Source organism: Dermacentor andersoni, chromosome 9 (genome assembly GCF_023375885.2).
Source record: "Dermacentor andersoni chromosome 9, qqDerAnde1_hic_scaffold, whole genome shotgun sequence".
In the NCBI taxonomy this organism is placed as follows: domain Eukaryota; kingdom Metazoa; phylum Arthropoda; class Arachnida; order Ixodida; family Ixodidae; genus Dermacentor; species Dermacentor andersoni.
This window is the reverse complement of record NC_092822.1, coordinates 16,681,206-16,704,724: the sequence shown is the minus strand read 5'-3', so window position 1 is coordinate 16,704,724 and position 23,519 is coordinate 16,681,206. Positions and strand designations below refer to the sequence as shown.

At 48.7% G+C, this 23,519-nt stretch overlaps 1 protein-coding gene across 4 annotated transcripts in view; it reads right to left on the bottom strand.

Moving 5' to 3' along the window:
• LKRSDH (lysine ketoglutarate reductase/saccharopine dehydrogenase) overlaps window positions 1-23,519 on the bottom strand; it is an 86,121-nt gene that overhangs the window by 24,080 nt on the left and 38,522 nt on the right. For 3 of the 4 annotated variants that reach the window (XM_055068566.2, XM_050174836.3, XM_055068564.2), the window contains exons 3-13: window positions 16,623-16,717; window positions 15,644-15,781; window positions 14,662-14,991; window positions 12,458-12,604; window positions 11,228-11,306; window positions 10,580-10,707; window positions 6,907-7,181; window positions 5,641-5,752; window positions 3,854-3,913; window positions 3,704-3,774; window positions 2,642-2,769 (exon numbers count right to left, since the gene is read on the bottom strand). In XM_055068566.2, the coding sequence (XP_054924541.1) occupies window positions 2,642-2,769; window positions 3,704-3,774; window positions 3,854-3,913; window positions 5,641-5,752; window positions 6,907-7,181; window positions 10,580-10,707; window positions 11,228-11,306; window positions 12,458-12,604; window positions 14,662-14,991; window positions 15,644-15,781; window positions 16,623-16,712 (1,558 nt within the window). In that variant the 5' untranslated portion in view covers window positions 16,713-16,717. Of the gene's footprint in view, window positions 1-2,641; window positions 2,770-3,703; window positions 3,775-3,853; window positions 3,914-5,640; window positions 5,753-6,906; window positions 7,182-10,579; window positions 10,708-11,227; window positions 11,307-12,457; window positions 12,605-14,661; window positions 14,992-15,643; window positions 15,782-16,622; window positions 16,718-17,094; window positions 17,196-23,519 lie in introns of those variants that run through there. The other variant, XM_055068565.2, reaches the window with a different exon arrangement.

Genomic DNA, 23,519 nt, shown 5'->3' with positions numbered 1-23,519 from the left:
TTTCAAGGAGCATGCACCTCCCTCAAGAAGTGCCAAGGAACGTAATGAAGCGCCGTGTCTGCGTTCGAGCTGTGTTCCCCTCGGAGGAGCTGAGGCCCGACTTGGAATCGAGGCCCGTATGAGAATACCGAAATAAGTGATTAAAATTAAAATTAAATTAAATTATGCGGTTTACGTGCCACAACCACTTTCTGATTATGAGGCACGCCGTAGTGGAGGACTCCGGAAATTTCGCCCACCTGGGGTTTTTTGTAATGAAACTGGTGTTGCTGTTATCACACAGTCCAATCAGCAAGGAAGATAAATTATTGAATGAGCGTCTACCAAACATGCAGACTCGTTTTGCCATTGTAACAATGAAGCCACGCAAGATTCTGTTAACCAGTTACGCATCGGCGCCGTATTCGCCGCGCGTTCATTTTTGTTCGAGGTATTCTCCCGACGCAGCAGTGCCTTGCGGCTTCATCTAACACATACTTCGTGTCGGACATCTGTACTCCGTTTCAAATTGTAGTATACAACGGTAAGGCTAGAGCGAGTGGTCCTAGGGAAACTTCTCATTGCTCGCATTACAAAAAAAAAAAAAAAAGAGTGCATTGCGTACGAAAAATGTTGATGCACCTCGTGTAAATCGAAGGAACGTGTTAAGTCGAATAATATGTCGCAAAATGTCGCATAATTATTACGTACATGTGCCGCAGATATTAACCTAGTTACCAGCGGACTGGCGTGTTCCGGCGGTCGTAGTGCACTGCTTGCGTTCGCGACCAAAATATAGCACGCCACGTGCCGGAAGCGTAAAGGTGGACTAATACGTGGTTTGACGTAGCCTTACGTACGAAAGTTGTAGTTTTTAATACAGTCGAACCCGGATATATCGAACCCACATATAACGAATTATTGTGTACTTCGAACAGCTGTAAGATCTCCCTGAAAATTTTTGTATAAACATTTTTATTTTATATATCGAACTTTCGCGATCCCCTTCAGATTCAATATATCGGGGTTCAACTGTATATGAAATTGCGACTTCTACAATGATTCTGTATAAGAAGTCGCAGACCGAGAAACTGCAAGGCGAAAACCACGAAGTGAGACTTCTACGTGAGTGCGCTACTTTCGTACCTTCCGAAACCTCTCTACCCTTTTAGTCTGGCGTCCTTGAATCACACTGAGGTGTGGTTGCGGGGGTCATGTTTCTAGCGTCTGCTTTCATCTACAGCAAGGTAGAAAGATGGGCGAGTTGGGAAGGACGCATACTTATTAATCAACGCGAAATCAATGGGACACAGAGGTAGAAGGACACAGGACGAGCGCTGTCTAACGACTGAAATTTACTGAACAAATCGCTTTCAGCACATTGCAGATCATGCGAGTGCAAACCTTTCTTCGAAAAAAAAAAAAAGACGGACATCACTGAGCACAAAAACAGAAGGGCTGGTGAACTTGCTGAAGCCTTCCATATAGAAAGGTTGCGCGACGATTGTATATCTTAGCCGTCTGTCGTTTTGCTAGATTGCGAAACGCACCAGCCTAGCAACTATTTCAACGTGACTTAGAATTCCTGCGCACGCAGTTAGCTGGTTTTTTCGAGTGTTTTCTTTTTCAACCTTGTTCAATCAATTCCAGTGTCCTACCTCTGTCTTCCGTTGTTTTCGCGCTGATTAATAAGTGTGCCTTCATCTACATTCATTCTGCAGTCAAAACAGCCCAGAACATTTCACAGCGGAAAGCTATTGCTAACTCAGATTTGTCCGTCGGCGTTTGTCGTGTACGTACACCCGGCTACAAAAGTTTACGGACCACGAGATCACAGAAAACGTTCAATTGGAGCAGCCTGTAGCAGTAGCCAAAAAAAAAAAAAAATGTATACGACGATGTTACTAGCATATTCTAGTGGAGCCTCGAAATTAGCAGGCTGAGTAGTGAGGTTGCGGAGATACTCAGCTTTTTCTGATTTCATGGTCCATAATATTTTGTGGCTGGGTGTACATCTTGGTTCTCGCCGATGTACGGGCTATTCTAGCGACGACTATCTAAAATTGTTAAATATAGGGGCATTCGAGCCAGAATGATCATTTTCGTTGAGCAACATTGACGGCAATGGGTGGCGGGGGTATAGAAATGTGTGGGTAGTTACCAATATGTGGTGAAATAAAATAATCTGCTCTATAATGATGAATTACGCCATTCTGGCTCATTAATTTAACGAAGAGAAAGCATGTCATAAAATTGAAGTGAGACAGCAAAGCAAGGTGTAGACACTTGCTAGAACTTGAGCATAGAATTTCTAAGTACTGTCCCAAAATGTAAAAACATAAGTAAGAAGACCAAGACACTGTCGAGACGCGAAATTAACGTTTTGAGGCAACAGCTAAGCAGTGTAGCGACACACACACACACGCACACTTTGTTACTGCCATCTGATTTTGGCCCTACCCCCTACAGTAGAAATATCTGGTGTAAATTTAAGGGCATCACCATCACCATTGAGAGTAGTGCAGGCTGTCGCTGCTTAGAACGTTGGGCTTAACTTCACCCCCCACCCCTACCTCCCTCGAAGCCTACCGAAATTGCTCTCGCGCATGCGTCGTTCGCGATTACGTTTCCGCACCCTACTACAGAGAGTGAAGTGCCGTACCGACGACGACGTGCACGGAGTCGTCCCTCGTCAGGTACTCGACCAGAGGCGCCGACACGTAGCCCGCGCCCAGCACCAGCACCTTCTTCATCTTAGCAGCCGTGGCACTCTGCGCCTTCTTCATGGACCTGCGCACGGGAACGGGGCGCGCTTTGCAGCGGCAGCGATACCGCAGATAACAGCACCGCTCTCGAGAAGGCAGGCCGCTCAGATAAGCCTCTCGCAGAATGGCGGCCTTTTTTTTAGAGGCACCCCAACAAATAACGAAGCAACCTCAGCAGAAGGGTGAATATAAGGCTGTGCGAATATTCAACATTTCCACTACGAATCGAGTAAGTCTGTAAACATCGGGAATTTGATATTTGATCCTCTTCGATATTTGACTTGACTGAATACACGGTCATGCGGATTGTTTTCACACTGTTTGAAGCAGGACGATATTCGGCAGCAAAATCTGTAATCGGAGGACCTCGTCATATTTAGATATAGAGACACACATGCGTATACTTTATTTGGTCGTTTCACAATTTCAACGTCCCTGGCCAAACTTTTTGCCATTCCCGCCATGCTCGCTCAAGGAGCGACACGCTTTACTGTTACGACGCCCGTCTTAGGAGAGCTGCGCCATAGTCGTCAGCTCAGAAGTGAGCCGAGTTACAAGGGACTCAAACATTGAGGTGCACGTGACTCCTCTCAGTATTGATTTAGCGAGAAGCCTTTTCTACACGCTACTACAGGTGTATTACTGCTTAACCTATGCCGTGAAATGCTGCCGTGGCGTTGACGTGTACGTTGCAGGAGTTTCCCGAAGTACGCGAGATCACACTTTACCTGTGATTTATGATACCTCCGCTGCGCGCTGACGGAATACGAAAAGTAAACTATAGCAAGGTTCTCAGGCCCCTGGTATAGCCCACGTGACCCTCCTGCGGCATCCTTTCAACCAGGTTAAATGTTGAAACCGTTGTCGACGCAGCCTGCCTCCTCGGAAAGACGTGCCGTCAACACGAACTCATGCGCTACGTAAGCGATCCTGTGCGCAACTCCTGGGCTAAAACTAACCTCGATGTGTTGCGCAGGTCCTCTATGTACTCGTAGTTGGGCGTCAGTTTTCCGTTGCTGGCGATAACTGCCTGCGTGAAAGAAAAGCACACGTGCGTCAGAATTTGGGAGGAAGACTGCAACCGTCAAGTATGCCGAGACGCTACGCACCCCTTCGACGACTGGGGACATTCGGTGTTGAGACAGCGGCTTTGTCGCGTCGGAGGCCATCTGGAAGAAAGTCACGTATTGGGCTTCGAGTCATCGTCTTAATTTTCAGGGTTGCCCAGTGTGATAACACACTAGCCTGTATGGTGGTCAAGTTGAAGGACACACACACGCACACACACACGGGAACCCTGGGAGTGGCGCTGGCTAACACTCCCAGGGTTCTACTAGGGCACATAAATACCCAAGAAAGTGGATGGGGTAACGGCGCCGCTGTAGCTCAATTGGTAGAGCATCGCACGCGAAATGCGAAGGTTGTGGGTTCGGTTCGCACCTACGGCGAGTTGTTTTTTCATCCACTTTAATTTCCATTAAGGTATCGTTTCTTTATTTCATTTATTAACCCTTTGAAGGTTTTTGCCGTACATGTACGGCGGCGGTTTTCTGTCCCGCAAGGTCTTTGCCGTACGGGTACGGTTCCGACCCTCCGTTTGAAATTTCGCGCCATAATGACGATGAGCGCTCATCGGGAGGTGCTGCCACCTCTTAGCCTTTACAAGATGCGTTTGAAATTGGTGCTACCTTCTTGGGGAGATAAACAGAGCTGATTGCTGGCTTCAGCGCGTCGCTCAGACTGCGGCAACGCCCCTTTGGCGGTTTCGGTTTCGCCGCGTGATCGCAACGGAGGCGCGCGAAACGTCATTTTTTTCTTTGTCGGCACTCTCTTGCAGGGCGGTGGAAGTTGATTTCTATCTTGATTGGCGCTGCTCTTAGCTTGCTTATCAGCGCGTTCGCGAGGTACTCGCGCACTGGGTGGCAACGCGCTTTCGCGGTTTCGGTTCCGCCGCGTGATCGCAACGGAGGCGCGCGAAACGTGATTTTTCTTTTTGTCGGCACGCTCTCGCACGGGTGGCGGAATTTGATTTCTATCTTGATTGGCACTGCTCTTAGCTTGTTTATCACCACTTGCTTATCAGCGCCGTTCGCGAGGTCTCGCTTTCCGCGGCAATGCGCTTACGCGAGAGGGTGCCTCAGACCTCTGCCCAAGGCAGCCGCACGCAGAGATGTCATGTGTGCGCCAACACAACTCCTCGCTTCAAGAGAACAGACACGCATTTTAGGTGTGCAGACTGCGATAAGGCGCTGTGCGTAGACCCGTGTTTCAAGGAGTACCACGCTCGGAAATACTATTGAACATTTTGCAGTTCTGAGTGATGCCGACACCAAAATACTGTTCCTAATTATTTTTTACTATTTATTCCCGACTTAATACATTTTGTAGATTCAAGATCCGCAATAAAATAATTTGACCACCTGGGAAAGTTTTTTTCAAAATAATTCGACCCTCAAAGGGTTAAGCACAAGTAATGTCCCTTATGTTGTCCTTGGTGTCAGTGTTTGTTGGCTTCTTATGATATGGCTAATAAAAATCGAGCCCCTCGGTTAACTCCCCTTTCTTCTCGTTTATATATATACACACATGTACACACATATATACACATGTACACACATATATACACATGTACACACATATATACACATGTACACACATATATACACATGTACATGTATATACATGTACATACATATACATACATATACATATATTCATCACGATCACATTTATATTGATTGGTGGCAGAGTATGAGGATTTAGCTGCCGCGGATATCGCGCTTAAGCCAGCGAAGTACCACTAATGCGAAATGTGCCTTTAAGCAAACTTGCGAGAAGTTTGTGCTCGCTGAACTCTGTCATATATATTAGTGTGACTACTGGCAGCAGTACTTACGATATCGTTGATGTAGGGCATGAGCAGCTTCCCGAAGTAGTCTGTTGCTTCCAGAGGCAGCTGCGTCGGCATGTTGTCAATGGAGCACACGAGAACGCCGGGGCCTGCGAAGCTGAAAGATGTGGGAAACGAGATGGCGCGTGAACCACAATTGGACGTTGCGTCTAGTGCGGAATCTAGCCGCAGCTAACTACCGTAAAGCATCGTGAAATGCGTGCAATGTGTCGCAGCCATAACAGAGACGTATTTAATAAACGAAAGTGGCCGAAAGACCGGAGGGCATATTACTACTTTTTGCTGGGCTAGTTGGTTCCTCCTTATTACGATGTATTAAGACGCAAGACAATTTGAAGTAGGACAGATTAACCTTGCCCTCCGCCCTGTCCACCCGGCACTCTTCTGTCTTGTTATGGCCTTCAATTTGTCTCACGTCCTCTTACACTGTAAGAAGTACCGAAGGACATGCAGGCTTCAGATTCTGCTGGCATGTAAAGTGAGTTGAATTGCAGAAGCATCTGACGAGCTACGTTCAAAGCTACATGTCAGGCACATGCATATTTTAATTGCAGCGCCCGCCGATGGAGACGCCATCAATGAAAACATTCGTGCTTAGGAACCGCTGTCCTACGCTACGCAGTTTGCTACGCATGCGACAGCTAGGTGCTCACCTACTCTTAGGCTGTAAGCTGAAAAAAAGAAAATTCAAATTATAGTTTATCAAAAGGTAGTGTTTATAGTGACAATTCAATAATAGAATAATAATAGCATAATATAAAATAATCAAGGAAGTAATGTCACAGCAGTTGTAAAGGGCGGGCAATTCACGCGCACCGGGTATCACCGCCGTCAGGTTTTCAAGCACGTGATTTTCAGAAAACTATGTCCCGTCGTCGTGACCATGTTTACCACTGTTCTTCAAAACTTCGATGCTACCGCAAGAGTGCGGTATTACTACGCTGTGCTAGAACTCGCGCATAAAGCCAAACGCTCAGCTCTCGCACGGCACTCGTCAAGAATTGTTTTGGCAGAGACGGCAGTCAGCGGCCCTAATATTGCAACGATCCGTTCTTTTCACCGCATGTTCATCGTCTGCGACGCCGCACCATTTCCGCCACCAGAGTTCGCCACGGGAGGCAATGCAAAACGAAATGAATTGTTACGAAGTACGGTAATAAAATAGAACTACAGCAAGGAACGGCAACGTTAGTAACGAAAGGAGGCGTTGTGCCGAGGGAGCCAGAGTGCGCGTGCCGAACCAGCGCTTACCTCTCGGTGTTCTTGTGTTGGTCGGCGTCGTAGAGGCAGAACGGCGCGTCGATGGTGGTGCACTCGTTCATGAACTCGATGGAGCCACCGGGGTCGGCGCTGATGTCGCAGATGGCGAGCAGCCGGTGAGGCAGGGACGGCCCGCCGGCGCTGCTCGGGAGCCACGGAGTGTTGGTGGGCTGCAGGAGCCGCTTGGCGTCCGGAATGGTCAGCAACTTGGGAGAGTTGACCGCCCAGTAGATGCCGTTCACGATCACCGACGCGTACGGTGCGATCTGCGGGGACAAGGGACGGTTACAACCACAAAAAAGACAGAAAAAGTAAAGAAAAAGGTTGGTCGCAGACTCAGAGCGAGCACAGAATACTGACCCTACCCAAGGTGCAAGGGCACCGCGAGCAATAATGTGGCAAGGTTTTCCAAGTCCTAGGGACCTTTATGACTTGTCCAAGCGTATATAACACTGCCGTCAGTGCAGTGAGTGGTACGAAGGTTTCGACGGGAATTTAGGGCGCAGGCTCTTTTCCCAAGCGTACCACCCCTGAAGAAAGCCGAACGCCAGGCCGTAGTACACTTGGGCCCATATGAGAACCAGTGGGTGCCTGCCGTCGGTGAAAATCGAACCCGCAACCTCCCGCAGTTGAGGCCGGGGCTCTACAACTAGGCTGTCTTGTTTTTCCTGCTTTCCGTTTTTGTCGTCCTGCGCTGCCCTTTCAAGACGACCCAATGATATAAATACAGCAGCGTGGATTGGACAGCGAAGCAGTGTAGCTGATATTTCAGTCGAGGTAAAACGAAAGTGGACTTGGGCAGTTCGCGGAAGGGGTAAGTCAGCTTCATTGCTTTTTTGGCAGAACTCGATGCTGGGATAATTCTCTTCAGCAGGTGCGCATCACACTTAGGGAGAAATCCAACCACACAAAACAAGTAATCTTAAAGTAACAATAGACGTCAAGAAAAAGAACGCACAGTCGAATAGTGCAGGAGATGAAGTGATGCGATGAGGTTAGGAAATTTTCGGGAATAAGACACAGTCGGCTGACGCAAAACAATGGTGATTAGGGGATGGCTGGGAGAAAAATAACATTAATGAGCTAAAGGTTAAGAGGTCGGGCTGATGGGGTTTTACTATGGGAAAAAGGTGCTCCTTTCTGCAGCCCAAAAGAAGGGAGCACAGCTCCGCACGTGGTCGGCCTGTGTCATGCAATTAGCCTGCTACCCCGGGCAGGGGAAGGAGTTTGGGAGAGAGACAGACAGGCTATGAAGATATTACATAAGAATTACTGCACATTGTATACTACCGTGAAACCCGCATTAGAAGAAGAGACCGAGTAACACCACTGAGTACGGGCAATGCCAGCAAAATAAGGGCTAGCGGTAGAGCTCATACGGTCTCATGATGAGTTACGAAAGTCGGAGCAGTGCTATATTCCAGAGCCGGCGATTTTAGACTTTATACCGACGGTGATAGGGTGTGTACGATCCGTAAACAGCTTAGTCATAGCTGCAGTGCTAAAATAACGTGGGACACGAGAGGAGGACAGCACTGGGCAAACGCTGCGCAGCTGTTACATATAGTCATTACTATAAAACTGACACGTTACGAGAAGCCTTCGTGCGGTAGCATCTGTTGAAGCAATGTGCCGTTCTACGAGGTACAAGACCCCTCACCGATGGTGTCTTGAACGCCGCAGTTACACTAAAATCTGCACGAACATTTTGTTCTGGCGACTAAACCGAAGAGATGTACAAGGCGAATGTTTCGCAGATTACTCTGCGCATACGGCTGAATCTATAGTATTCACTAACGCTGTACAGGAAGGACGAGGATATATTCTGCTGACACGAAAACATCGTAGTGGGTTAGGTCATAAAATTAGGCACCAACCAACCAGCCGCGCAAATGCTCGCGCTGCCTTTTTATCGCGAGCAAGAAAGAAGCGTCTGGGCACGAAATTGTCATCATCAGGAAATCGTGCTGTTCGAAGCTGCAGTCATGGCGCAGGAACGGCAGAGGCTACCCGCAAACCTCCTCTGGGACGTGCTGGACGATGCGCTGACGCACGTCGTCCGAATACTGACGGCAGTCAGCTGTTGCATGCTACTCGTCATCATCACAATCAACCTGAGCCCTCGCTTCCTGGACAGCGGAGGCGCCACGCTGCCTTACACGCCGCTGCCCGACACTGAGGAGCAGGTGTCCTTCACGCGAGCCACGAACGCCGCGGCCAACGCGTTCCTGCTGCTCGGAGTGGTCATCACGATGACGGTGCTCATGGTGACGCTCTACTACTACCGCTACTACACCGTCATCGGAGCATGGATCACCCTCGCCTGCGCCATGATCCTGGTCATGTCGCCCGTCACCTACATCGACATCTTCTTCAACAAGTACAACGTGCCGGCCGACATCTTCTCGGTCGGCTTCTTCGTCTACAACTTCATGGGGCTCGGTCTGGTCGTGATACTGTCCAAGGGCCCGCTCCTGCTGCAGCAGTTATACCTGATCGTCGAATCTGCCTTCATGTCGCTCATTTTGCTCAAGTTCCTACCCGCCTGGACCCTGTGGGTCGTGCTGTGCCTCATACCCATCTGGGACCTTGTCGCCGTGCTGGCCGTTGTCGGGCCGCTGAGGATCCTCGTCGAGACGGCTAAGGAGAGGAAGGAGGGCCTGCAGCCAGGACTGGTCTTCTCCACCATGGTGGTGGGCACATTCCCGGGAATGGCGACGCGGCCGAAGCACGACTCGGCGAAAAAGCGACGCTCCCACGGTCGCAGGGCGTCCGAGCGGCGACCGTCCGACGTTCCCGACCATCGCGGCCCGGCTTCGCCGAGGCCGTCGGACGCAGGGCCTCCCAATGTCGTGCCGCTAGACCGCAGGATGTCCTACCGCAGGCCGTCGGACGCTGGCTCCAGCGCGCCGGAGTCTTACGACCTCGCCGATGATCAGGCCGAACAGGCTGCGTCGCCGCCGGCCCAGGTAGCGGAAGTTCCGCCAGCTCAAGGACGACGGGGCCAAGTCAAGAAGCCGTCGGCGGATTTGTCAGCGTCGAAGGATGAGGAGGATTCCAGTTCGGACAGCGGCTCGGACGACCAGGAGAGCCAGGGCATCAAGATGGGGCTCGGCGACTTTGTATTCTACAGCGTCCTGGTTGGCAAAGTGGCGACGTTCGGCGACTGGACCATCGTGTGCGCCTGCTTCGTCGGCATCCTGGTCGGCATATGTGTCACCCTGTTCATGTTGGCCATCATGCAGACTGCGCTGCCGGCGCTTCCCGTATCGCTGGCATTCGGCCTCACTTTCGTCGCTTTCCACGAGCTCATTCAGAACTTTATGAACGAACTCTTTGTCACGCAAGGGTTCATATGAGGCCACGAGCCTCTTCCACACGCCGCACAGGACACGACACACCGAGCGGAAAAGGTGTGTTATGCGAAATAAACAAAATGCTCATTCCAACTGGCGGTCTGGGGGGAACGTCAGGCCAACAGAAACTCATCGTCTTTGTTCTGTATTATGATGATCAATTTGAATTGATAATTCAAATGCGCGAGCTCATCAGAGGTAAACGCGGTGTTTGCACTGCATCGCGTTTTAGTGACTTAAAAAAGGAATTGTATTGGCGCTCATATTTCAACCGAGGATGTGAAATGGTCATAATGACCATGACTTACGTCCTTGGAAAAGGTGGAGTAATAGCGCTCGGGGAACTGGTCGCACTCTTCGGGGTCATAATGGTCATCCTCGATCCTTCGGTAATGGTCGTCCCTGCTGACAACGGCGCCATAGACCTTGGTGATGGCTGAAAGAGGTGGCAGGAATTACTGGCTTTGTTTCCCCACGCATACCCATCAGGCGATGCCACGGTTAAGAATAGAACAAGCCCTTTTCAATTGGGGGTCCGCGAATATTGAAAATTTTTAGCACGAATCATACTTTTTCTTCGAATATAAGCATTCGATCGACATTTGAATCGTTTGCCCATTTTATTTTGGTCACTGTTTGGCTGCAATTCAATATTTTCCGCCTTTAGAAGAGCCAAATCATATGACCATCTGGCCGCTTCAGGTACTTGGTTATTGTGAAATTGTCGTGAAGCTCGCTTCCAATTTACATGATACGAAATCGAACGGAATTTCAAATGGCGTTGCGTGTATTGGAGCTAAAAAAAGAGTTATGTCTATGCTGTCTTCTGTCTCCTGCTTTCTTTTTATTCATTTATAGAAGACAAATACTGGGCATTCTATTCGACGGTAATGCTGTTCGCGTATTCGCACTGCAATGGCGAAAATTCGCCCGCGTTAAGAAATTTGTTGACTTACCGCCTTGCTCGCACACTTCACGTAGGTCTCTCGGATCGACCCACTCGCATGGAAGCGATTCGAAGATATCTTGCGCACCCTGGAACGGGAAAGAGGGACAACGCTGCCACTGATGGTGTGTTGTTTCGAGAGTCATTTACGGTTACTTGGCGGTAAATGTGACGGCACATATATAGGTCAAGGTTCTCGAATTTCGTGCCAAACTACAGTACTTGTAGGTCAGTTTGATGTCACGTATCCGGAATTATCTCAGCGCATCTGGGCCGTTTATGTGCAGGATGGGTTCTGAAAGCTCACCATGTTGAGTGTTCCTTCTTGATTTTTCAGAATCGAATATGGAATTTTCATGAAAGTAAACATTTCAGACAAAATATGACGTTACGGGGTACTAGTCCAGGAAATTCAAGGTGGCTGAGCCACTTGTAATTTTTTCAGTTTCCCCGACTTACGAAGGTTCCGATAAAGCAGTGACCTTGCTACACGCCTGATTAAATGATACAGCTCTGACTCTTTTTTTCTTCAGGGTATTGAACTTTCTGACAAATGGTGCGCGAGTTAACTAACAGAGCAACATGCTAGAGGAGAAGAATAAATTTATTACCCACATTTGTTCGTACAGCTGTACAGAGTGGGTAGGGATATGGTTTGTGATGCTGAATGTAGGGCTAGACAAGCTGAATTTGCAGCAACCTGACTAGCGCCACATCCTCGTAGTTCACCATGCCAGCTTTAAAGAGACGTAAATCACCTTATTTGACAAAACGTGCACTGTTTATGATCAGGAAACATTGCGATAGCTTTTTTTTTTGGTAAAACCGAATAAAATAACTTCATCAGTGAGGCTGAACTGATTACCTACTGTTTACCAAGGATGCTCAAACACTTGAAATCTGTACTTCATGTGCGGCCCTGGAGTATAACTACGTACGGAGTGTCGAGTAGATCGCGAATTATGTCCGAATAGGTGCAACCTGTATTGCATAAGGCCGAGAAATTGAGGTTTGATAGTTCAACTGATTTTATGAAGGAACAACACAGGCGGAACGTTAGTATAAATTTTTAATTGTGTGATATTTTTTCTGTCGTAACGTGATCTAATTTTCCGAAGTAAAATCAGTTCAAAGTCAACGTATTCTTTCCCCTCTCTCCTAACGATTTCGCACTCGTTCAGAGGCAACACATGCGCGCAAAGTACCAAAAAAAAAAAATAACGAAGAATAAGCGCGCTACCTGCGAGACGTTTCCGGATCCGGTGAAGACGAACGTGAGCGGCCCGATGGACCGGGGCATCATGGCGAGCGCGATCTCGTAGCCGGCATCGCGCACAGCCTGCTTGGCCATGCCGCTGTTGCGGTAGTTGTGCGCCGGGCCGATGTGCTGCGCCGTGGGAAGAATTGCGGCGTCAATTTCACGAAATGCGCGCGTGAAACGCCCTGGACACAAGCACTGAAGACGCGGCATATCTTAGCTCATTATAGTCTGTTCGATGCCACCACCTAATTCTGGAACGACACCCGCGTTGTCATTGGCAGAATCAAAAACAGCGTACACTGAGCAGATCGAGAAACGAAAAGAACAAGTATAGCGCCCATCTGTAAAGCGGTTGATGGCCCCTCTCTGTTCAGTGTATACGTGCCGATTTGCCGTATAGACCTGTACCAGGCAGCGCGCATAAACGGAGTTCATATATGGCTTAACACCGCATTAGGCTTATCAGATTAATTAATGATGGCACTCACCGACTGCACAAAGCCAGAAATTACGCTCAATCAAACCCGCTTTCGAGAATGCGACAGAGCTGACCAGTCGATACATTCGCGCTACACTCTGAGGTGTACGACAGCTCTTCCCCCAGTTGAATCTTCATCCTCCTTGCGGGTTCCCGCAGAATATTGTGACTCTAAGAAGCACGGCACGTTCTTCTCAGAGAGGATGTACTAAGCGGTTCCGCTCTCTACAGAATTAAGCAATGAAACAACAAACGGTAACTAATGTCCTCACGGCAAGAAGTGCGTTTCGTCTAGCACACAATTAAAACGCACTTTCTTCAAGCGCTCGGGTATTCACTTACGTTGAAAATCATCGTCAAGAGTTTCTGCACAATTTTCTGTCTCACGTCGCATTTCAGCGGTGCCACATTGGAAGTCGGCCAGGAGTTCGTACGGCGGTAGCGGTGAAAGCTGACGGCGTGCACCAGCAACACAGCTTATGAGGGAGCACCGAAGTGGCCGTATGACCGTGGGGTCAGTGATGAACCATCACTAAGGGCAGCCAGCAATAAGACCCCTATGGGTTTGACAACAACTCACGTATTCAGCTTTGCCATCGTTCACGTACCATTTCCTCAGACTGGCATACATCTGCAAATTACTTTCGTATGGCAACGACTTCGAAAAGCCACGTCAATCGAAAAGTGATTAGATGTTTTTTTGTTTTTTTTCAATGCTTGCCGAGCGAGTGTACCAACAAACACCTGGACATGTGCTCCCACGTCAGCGATCGACGGCGCGCAACAATCTGAGCGGTGCGCATCTCGTATCGCAGCTGGCGAAACGATACACGGACTTCAAATGTGACAACACTCGGAATGTCGCTTCACATTACCTTTTAGCATGACATTAACACGATCGCGCTAAAGGTTCCGTGTCGCAGAAAATCCGGTGTTTGCGCCAGGCGCTTTAGCCGGCATTGGTGTCCCGTGAGCAAAAATTACTGTTTATATTCTATACGGCACTAGAGTGCTTTTGTCACTGAAGTTACTAGTACCTTGCCTTACATTATTTAGAAAGTTATTCCTTGGAATTTTGAGAATGACAGCCCCCAAACAAATGTCATGAAACAAAACGCATACGGCGCATGCATGTTATGTTAAATCTTCTCGGAATGAAATATTCTCAACTCTGGCTAATCCTCATACTGCAGCTTGTCTCAAGTTATTTCTGTTGAATCGGCACTTTTATGTAATATTTAGCTTGGCCCAGAGAAAGCCAGTCTTACTTCAACTTGACATCTAAGGAAAACCGATTAAGATTCCTGGAAAAACAGCTCCCAAATTGAAAACAAGATTGGAAAACTAGAGCGCAGTACTCAAGAAACACGAAGAGGTTACAAAGAATTAGGCGCTCATTCACAAGCCGCACCATTCGAAAAGTACCTAATGCGTTTTTTTCTTCAAAATTCAGTGTCTTTAAGGTTTGAGTAACTTCGTGCCTTGTTTTTGCGCTAGTTTTGCAGTAACGAAATACCAGCTTGCAAAACTGTACACACTAATGCAATAGAAAAAAATTCGTCCTGGTCCAGACAATCGAAGCCTGCACGACGGCACGGTACTGTTCATAAATGCGCTGCAGCGTCACTGAACACGATTGAAAGAAACAAATACTGAGAAGCGTCGGCTGAGCGCGATCAAAGCATATAGGGACTCGGGCGCCCACCATGAACGGCGTGTGGTGACCCAGGGCGAGCAGTCGCAGGCCGAGCCCGTGGAGGATGTTGATCATGCCGGCCTTTCCGGCGTACTTGCCGAACGCCACGACGCGCGAGCCGTTCTCGTCGCACATGCGCTCGTAGTCGATGAGGCGGATGTTGCGCTCCAGGATGACGTCCAGCATGGGCATATTGGCCTCCTGCGCCTTGATGGTGTGCGAGAAGAACACGTACGTCTTGTTCGGGTGCAGCTGGTCGATGGGCACCTGCTTGACGCCGATGATGACCGGCACATCGCTGATGTCCTCGCGAACCTCCGCGCCGGCGTTCACGTAAGCCTGCGGTGGGAGAAGTCAACCGGACAACGGCTTTGTCGGAGTACGTTTGTTGAGAGGGGAAGCTTTACTAAACTCGGTGTCAGCTCTAGGTTCCCCAGCACCGAACTCAATCAAATTTCTTGCATTTGGGAGAGGAAAATAAGCCTTGACTATGGCAGTCATCAGTATTGATGTAGGACTTCAAGTGTTTTACGATATTTGCCAAGAACTTATGGAACTCTAAGGCGTCAAGTTTGCAAATTCGCCATTTCACACCGAAGGCATTAGGTGATTCTGTAAACTGCGTCAATTAGAGGGTCGATGCGGATCAATGTAGTTGCACAACGTTAAAGCTTACGGACGATTTTTCTCAGTTGCTCCAAATTAAAATGCGACTGGAGTTGAACTCGGGAAATTAACGGAAGAAATCCGCATTTGCAACACCGCTTTAGTGGTGCATTACGTAATACCAGCTTACCATACCATACGCAAAAGAAAAGAAAAACAAATAGAACACATGGTCATACGACAAATTCTCCGTTCGGCAGAACGGATCCAGCTGAGGGGCTGCGGATTACCGTATTACCCGTACGGCTAACACGACAATGCGTCGGAACCAAAGCTGTAATAATTCGCAAGTGTTGATAGGAAATCGGTGCGAAACCGGGCTTACCTGAATCGGGTAGGCCCTCCTGTTGGAAGGCTGCACGTAGACCTTGACGCCACTCTTGGCGAGCGCTCGCACGTGGTGGGGCGCCAGGGGGGCACGACGTTCCCAGAGCGACGCATCTTCGCGCCGGATGGCGATGGTCTGCGGACAGCGCGTGAGCACAGTTGAATGAGTGACGTACACAGACGGGGCATAGGTAAAGCAGTTCGATAAAACGCTATCGCACGTTTCGAACAGAAAGACCGGTTGATATTACCTGCGTGATACGAACAAGCATAAGTTCGGGCCCCTTTGCAGTAGGCAAAGGGGCGCCTCTATACCAGGATGCTGCCGGTGCGGCCAAGAATCGATCCCGCAACCTCAGCAGCAGAAAACGTCATAACCACTGAGAGCGGTGGTTGCCGCTAACGTTTCTAGCAGCAGTGAGGCGTCTCTGAGGTGAGCGATAATATTGAGGGGACAGGGGGAGTGACTCGCTGAACTACAGCAAGGAACTTACAGCTTTTGTTGTTTGAAAATTATAACAGCGCTAACACACGCAAACACAAAAGAACAAGGACGAGACAAGCGCTTGTGTCTCGTCCTTGTTCTTTGGTGGTTGCATGTCTTAGCGCTGTTATAATTTGCAAATCAAGTATGCACCAACTCGCCCAGAAAGAAGTTTTAATGAAGCTTTTGCGGATTTCATGGAAAGAAAATGAAAAGGCAAAAGGCGATACATTAATGTGACAGCAGCTGACACGCCACTGGCTATATGCCTACGATAATTCCCGACTTAAACCATCAACTTGACAATAAAGGAATCGAGCAGACTGTCACAATAAATTGCAGAATTGTCACATACCAGGGGGCAAATTGCTTTAGGAGACCGACCTGCAAGTTCCTTTTGATCGATTTAATTTCACTTTCTTGCAATACCTTGCACTTCACTTAGAGTATAACAACAGAACAAAGATTACAAGAAAGCACGTGCGCGACTCACCTTGTGCCTCGCAGAGCGCAGCTCCGAAGAGCAGCGAGATAGGACGGCCTTCAGGCAGGGCAGCCGGCGACCCTTCAGCATATGCAGCATTTTATCTGCGCGTAACCAGCAAGGGGCGTCGAGTCCTCGATTAGAACAAACTCAAACCGAACCACGCCGAACACTGGACAGCGCCAAACGAAACAGAAGTCGGCGCTATTCCTAACACAAAATTTGTACTTCACATCGAACACAGCCACACACAGGAACCGGTATTCAAGCACATCGGGAAGAAAAGTATCGGGCAAGACCTCAAAGATGCCACCCCGACTTCACTAGCCGAGGCGCGGACCAATGAGAGTAACGATGGTCAGCTAACGACACAAACAGGAACCATCGGCAGCGCAGAAAGCCCAGAACTTCGAATGCTTCCACTTGAACAGAACCTAAATGCGCACTTTCCGGTTCACCGAAAAGGCACACACGCACGAACCTTTAAAGAAGGCACGGTGTAATAACTGAAAGACTCTGTGCCGATTTCACTGCAGTTTGGGCCGAGAACCGACGAACATGATCTTGTCCCCTCGGCGTCTCCTCCTGTGCCGACAGTGAAAAGGCAGCGGACAGCAGGTGCCGCTTATGCGAATTCCCTTCTCCCCTCCCCCCCAAAAAATGAAGCAACGCGTGACGTCACAATGCGCGACATTCCTCTCTCCCGGCTATCATCGCTCAGCGGCGCGTCGGTACTTTGGTACATGCGTGCAGCGCCGAGGCACCCGAGACGTCGCTCTCAACGAAATCATATCGCCTTCGCGGATTGATACATCAGGGCAGCGTATCAATGCGCGGTCGCGCATTTGTAGATTTAGGTGAGAAAAAATAAAGTAGTCTATTCCGCTTGTCCGCTTTCGTGGCACATGGCAGTCGGAATTCGGAAGTACGCGTTATCTCTGCGCAAAGGCAAGTTTTTCCGTCTTCATGCTGAGCTGTCACTCTGAATGACATGGTTGAGAGGGCGGAAGAGAAAGAGAGGATGATAATCAGAGGCGCACACAACACAGGCTATTTCGTGTATGTTCTAGCGCAAGATTGTTTCATATCGCGCGATTTCCCTCGCTATATTGCGAGTATGCGACGCTGCAGCTGCGGCAGATGCAGCGTTGACCGCGTCGCGCCCGCGCGATTTTTGCGACGTTCGAGGGATATGTGAACTCGCCCCGCGTAATCGGTTGGGTTGCGTGATCGGGGAAACCAACAACGACGCGGCTCGTGTACGTCAACGCGTCACGGTGTTGCCCGCTGTGACGTCAGAATGCCACTGCCGGCCTGCTTGTTCCTTCTTTTGACTGAATAACGCGTTCAAACAAACGAAGACCCTTGACGCTTGGTCGTGAACGAGATGTATCGGCGATGGCCGTTGTATTCTGGGTGAGTCCACACCTCGCGAAACGGCAGTTCCGTCTTCCGCTGTGTATTCGGAAAATTCGTAGGTTGCAGACATCGCGGAGCATGAGGTTGCGGGTTCGACTCACCGTGGCGGCGACCGCACTTACGATACCTGGCGGCACGCAAAAACGCTCGTGTGCCGAGGCTTCTGCGCACGCGTAAATAACCGCAAGTACTCAAAACTAATGCGGAGCTATCCACTACCCCACGTCTTTCGCTATAGCCTTGGCGTTGTTGCTTCGAGTGTCGCCACTAAAGAGTAATGCAGAATCAGTTTAAAGCTTTTTTTGGGTACTGTTATTAAATACTTAAACATCCTTTCAGTACTCTAAATTTCGTTAATATGGCGAAAGAAAGGACTGAAAAAGAAGCTAAGGGCTGAATTTTTATGAATTTCGTGCCGTAACCTAAGCGCCACCAGCACTACAGCAATTTCAATGTATGCTGTTCTTTTTCTTTTTTTTGGGGGGGAGGGGGGGCTTTTTGGGCACACGAAATATTCTCTAAGGTTGCTGGTTCGAGTCTAGGCTCAATATTTTTGTTTAGACTGGCAGGCCAGAATGTACAAGCTCAGGTCGACCTCGATCATTGCCTTTCCTGCAAATATAATCTATCTCGCATGTCGCGATAAACGCTTATAACTATACCTAAGTAGACGCAATGTGTCGCGGTAAGCTGGATCAAGAACTCCAGGGCGGCGTCGGCATCCACCTTTCGTCTTTGCGTCTTTCCTGGTTTACCAAGACTCGTCTCACGGTAAGAGCGGCTGTTTTCCTCTTGCATATACGTAATTTACTGATACAGCATAACTCAATATTCCTATTTAGTGCTCCTTTATAAGCTCAATTGGTCAATCAGAAAATATCTAAGTGAAACTGGCTTTATTTTTCACTCTCCCTTCTCAGCCTCCCCTCACCTGACGACCGAGATCACTGTCGATCTCGGTCGTCAGCCTAAGCATTGCTGCACAGAACTCGGGGTCTCGAGACGACGTGGGGCAGTAAAAGTACTGCGGCGGGGAGTAGATGATACGGGCGCACGATAAGCTGCAGTCGTGGTGCAAGCTTCCAACGCGTCACGGTGGGGTGTCGTCACGAGGAGCTGGCAAGATTGCGCGCGGCCGAGATATCGCACGAGTGGCGGGCGTGTTCGATAAGTGTATACAGCGCATATACGCGCACCGATATCGACACGAAGTGCCGCCGTGAGATATCTCACCGCTGGCATCTCTCATCATCGTCGGGAGCGTTGGCTACTTAGCTGCCGTGGCGTGAGAGCTTCGCGGATGCTTCGACGAAGACTATTGAATATTCCCGTAGGCAGCGCCCCAGCTGATCCCCCCCCCCCCCGTATGTCCCGGGATATCCTCAAGTGTGAAATATACCAACTATAGATCCATCTGTCACACTTAAAAGTCCTACGCTTGTCACACTTGGTCGCTAACCTTTGTGTTCAAGAGTACAATAATACCGCTATTGCGGATAATAGTGGGAATCGGCAGCTGCGCCATAAAGATGGAAATTTACTTACTTTATTTCATGCTTTGAAAATAAAAATAAAACAATTATAGTGTTTCACGCGCCAAACCTGCGATCTGATTATGAGGGACGTCGTAGTGACGGAATCCGGAATAATTCTGACCACCCGGGGCTCTTTATCGTGCACCCAATGCTAAGTACTACATGAGCGTTTGTCTTTGTATTTCGCCCTCAATCGAAAGGCGGCCGCCGCGGCCGGGATCGAACCCGCTACATCGAGCTCAGTAGCACAACGCCATAGCCACTGGGCTACCGCGACGGGTTCCATGCTCTGGGAGCCGTGCAGAACGAAGACGTTTGTTTTATGTATTCCAGTTGTTGCCGTTCAGCCGCCGTTTCCTCGGTGAAATCTAATCTCGACTTAACTATCCAATCATCGCGCCGTAAGTCCCACACACCGTAAGTCCTTCCATAAACTTTACGACGCTAGCCAAGTTTTGAAAGACCAGCTCCTAATTCAGCCAGCTTGCACCTAATCCTGCAGTGATCATCGCTTCGAAGTTGGTAATGCCTTGTGTCTCACTAACGCACACTTCGAGAGGTTCACGGGATGATGGAGGCTTGAAGTGTAACAGTGCTAGAACAAAGAATTAAGGTAACTGAAGACGTCAGGGCCAAGACAACGACGAAGACGAGACCCAATGTCGATACGTTGGTTTGAGCAAAATTCTTCGTTCTACCACGGTTAATGACTTAACGCGTACTGTCAATGTCTCTTTTCTCCCCCGAACTAGCATAGATTAGATCCGCGTTCTTGTTACCATCGTTATCATGACTGACACTGTCGCCTTTAAAAAATTCTGTCGATGACAACGGGTGATTACCACTACTCTGTACAATGCCGTCGTGGGTGGCATCGAGAGTAAGACAATAAATAAGTTACTCTGAGAGTGTATCAATAAAATAAGGGGGAAGAGGGGAGAGTATAAGGGTGCTAGCGGATACTCGTCGCACGCGCACGGCGATTTCTTAGGGATTCCACGAACAGATAGTGGCACGGCTTTTATCAAACGACCTTGTCAGCTGGTAGTCTACGACTCCGACAGCTCTCCTCCTTCAAATCGCTTTATCTGAGGCCGCTACAGTGTAGCAAACCGTTCACCCGCCGCGTTTGGTCAGTGGCTATGGTGTTGGGCTGCTAATCGCGAGGTCGCGGGATCGAATTCCGGCCACGGCGGCCGCATTTCGCTGGGGGCGAAATGCAAAAACACCCGTGGTACTTAGATTTAGGTCCACGTTAAAGAACCCCAGGTGGTCTAAATTTCCGGAGTCCTCCACTACGGCGTGCCTCATAATCAGAAAGTGGTCTTGGCACGTAAAACCCTATAACTTAATTTTTGTAGCAAACCGCGTATCGGCTATACACGCCTCCAGCAGGCTATCCTGCTGGATTACATCGCAATGCAGTTTCTCGATTTCATTTCGCAAGCAGTCATCGCAGCCACGCGCCTTTAACATGCGCGAGCACAATTAGACACAGTGGCATGATCGCCGGGCCCTCTCAACGACTTAAGAGACATGAATGACCGTTTAAGCTGACGTGAAAAAAAAGTTATGCAGATCCAGTGTACTATTTGAAATTAGATGCTATAAAACTAAATGCGGTGCTTCCAGCTGTGTTTATCAACCTATGCAAATGTAATCTGACTCAATGTGTACGTTTGCGAAACGCACAGGTCACAACTTAATGGCGCATTCAACTGGTTCTATACCACTCTCCGACTCGATCGCTTTACAGCGATGCGGAGCCCTCTCGACATTGAAGCCAGAGAATGCCTGCCCCGGCCGAATGTGCAGCTGACACCAGAGTTATAGGAATTAGCCATCTCATTGAAAGATTCCGTCGAATCTTGATCGCGCTCCCACCTCGAAGGTGCAGAGCGCCTCCGAGCGCTCTGAACTGGAGTGCTGCGACCTGGATGAACCAGGCGAGTGTGAGCCGAGCGCTCGATTTCGACGAGCCAAATGTAATCCGCACTTCTAGAGCGCTCGAAAGGGACAAGTCGAATGTACCATTATAGTGGCTTGCAATGTTTATGTTTGTGGACTTCACCGTTCACAAGCTATGCCGAAATAGAAACAGCGGTTCACGCGAATGCATACCTCAGTATGCGTTCGCGTGAACCGCTGTTTCTATTTCGACGCAATCATGTCACGAAGGCGACGTTTGACGTTTGTCGAGAGAAGAATGGCAAGTAAAAGGTGCACGCATACATAAGTACGACGTCTAGGACCGCGGGTAAGGTTGACTGTTATTCGGCCCGTTTCATTCCAGCTTGTGTGCCAGATGGAAGCTTACATTTAATTCCATTCTTACGTTATGCCGAATGGCAATCCAAATAAAAGATGAAGGAAAATAAATAAAAAGCTGGCGTGCGCGCACGTTCTTTCGCGCGAACGTGGCACGTGCTGTACGCGCTATGAGAGAAGTATGCATTAGATAAATAAAGTAATAACGAAAGATGTCCGGTGGCGCTGTAGTTATACCAACAATGAGAATAACCCAGCGGTTCAAGACTTCCCATGTCACTACGTCTACAGCTGCAGAGCTCGCGGCTCTCCGCGACGCACTTCATGTGATAAAAGCTGAAAGTCCTAGAAAATGGCCAGTCTTCTGCGATTCAAGGCCGGCCCTGCAATGTGTGCAGTCGTTTCTCCGACATGGAGCTCACGATCAGCCTACGTGCGAAATCGTGGATCTTGACCATCACTTAAGAGAAAAAGGCCATGATATCTCTTTCCAGTGGATACCAGGTCATTGCGGTATCATAGGAAATGATGACACCGATAAGGCAGGTCGGACATCAAACCAAAAAGACCGCTGCGTCCCCATTCCTCTCTCAAGGACCGACGCCGCGAGACAACTTGGCATTCTAGCACGCACGATCTCCTTAGCAGAGTGGAATACCGCACATACAAATCATACAAGACTGCACAGACTAAACCCGTCACTTCAACTCAGACGTCCAGCCGGTCTACACCGACGTGAAGCGTCTCTTCTGTGTCGGTTATGGCTTGGAGTGGCCTTCACCAATGCCTACTCAGCACTAATTGGAATGGCTGATAGTCCTGCATGTGATGTTTGCGGATGCGAGGAGAACATTGACCACTTATTGTGCCATTGTCCTCAATTTCAAGCACAAAGACATTCTTTGTCCAACACATTGATGAAATTAGATTATCGTCCTCTGAGTGAACAGACAGTACTAGAGCACCGTCCCGACCGATCATCGGCTCAGAAGGCAGTGAAGGCACTTTTGTGCTTTCTCAGAACTTCTGGTTTGCGCGAGCGGCTTTAACTCAAGTGCTGTCCATACACGTATCTACACCTTCTCTCGCTTCCCCTTCTCCCTTCCCCCGGCGTAGGGTAGCCAACTAGACTATTGACTGTTTAACATCCCTGCCTTTCTATATTACTCGCTCTCTCTCTCTCTTGAGCGCAGCTGTATATGTGTTTCCTATTCGCGATAAATTGAGGCAAAGAATTTGAGATCAAAATCGCTGCACCGACTGGCAGTGGACCTATTAACCCTCGTCTACCGTGATTTCGGTGCACGCGTGTAACCCGTCAAAACTTACCCTCATATTTTTGATACGCCGAGTTTGATATTCTAAAAATTCTGATTTAAGCGCCGGATATTTGACGTAAATCCATGGTAGCGTATTTCATTCTGGACAGTGAATAAAAGAAGTTAGCAATCAAATATTTACTACACTGATGAAGTTCTAACTGAAGTAATAATAATAATAATAATAATAATAATAATAATAATAATAATAATAATGTTTAATTAAAATACAATATAAATACAAGTACGGAAGCGGTTCTGCCGAAGCCAAACGAGGGCTTGAGGGGCAATACCCTCGAATGGCATGTCATTGCGTTTTTCGTACGAATGTTTTTTCCATGGCCAGAAATAAAGATGAACAAGTC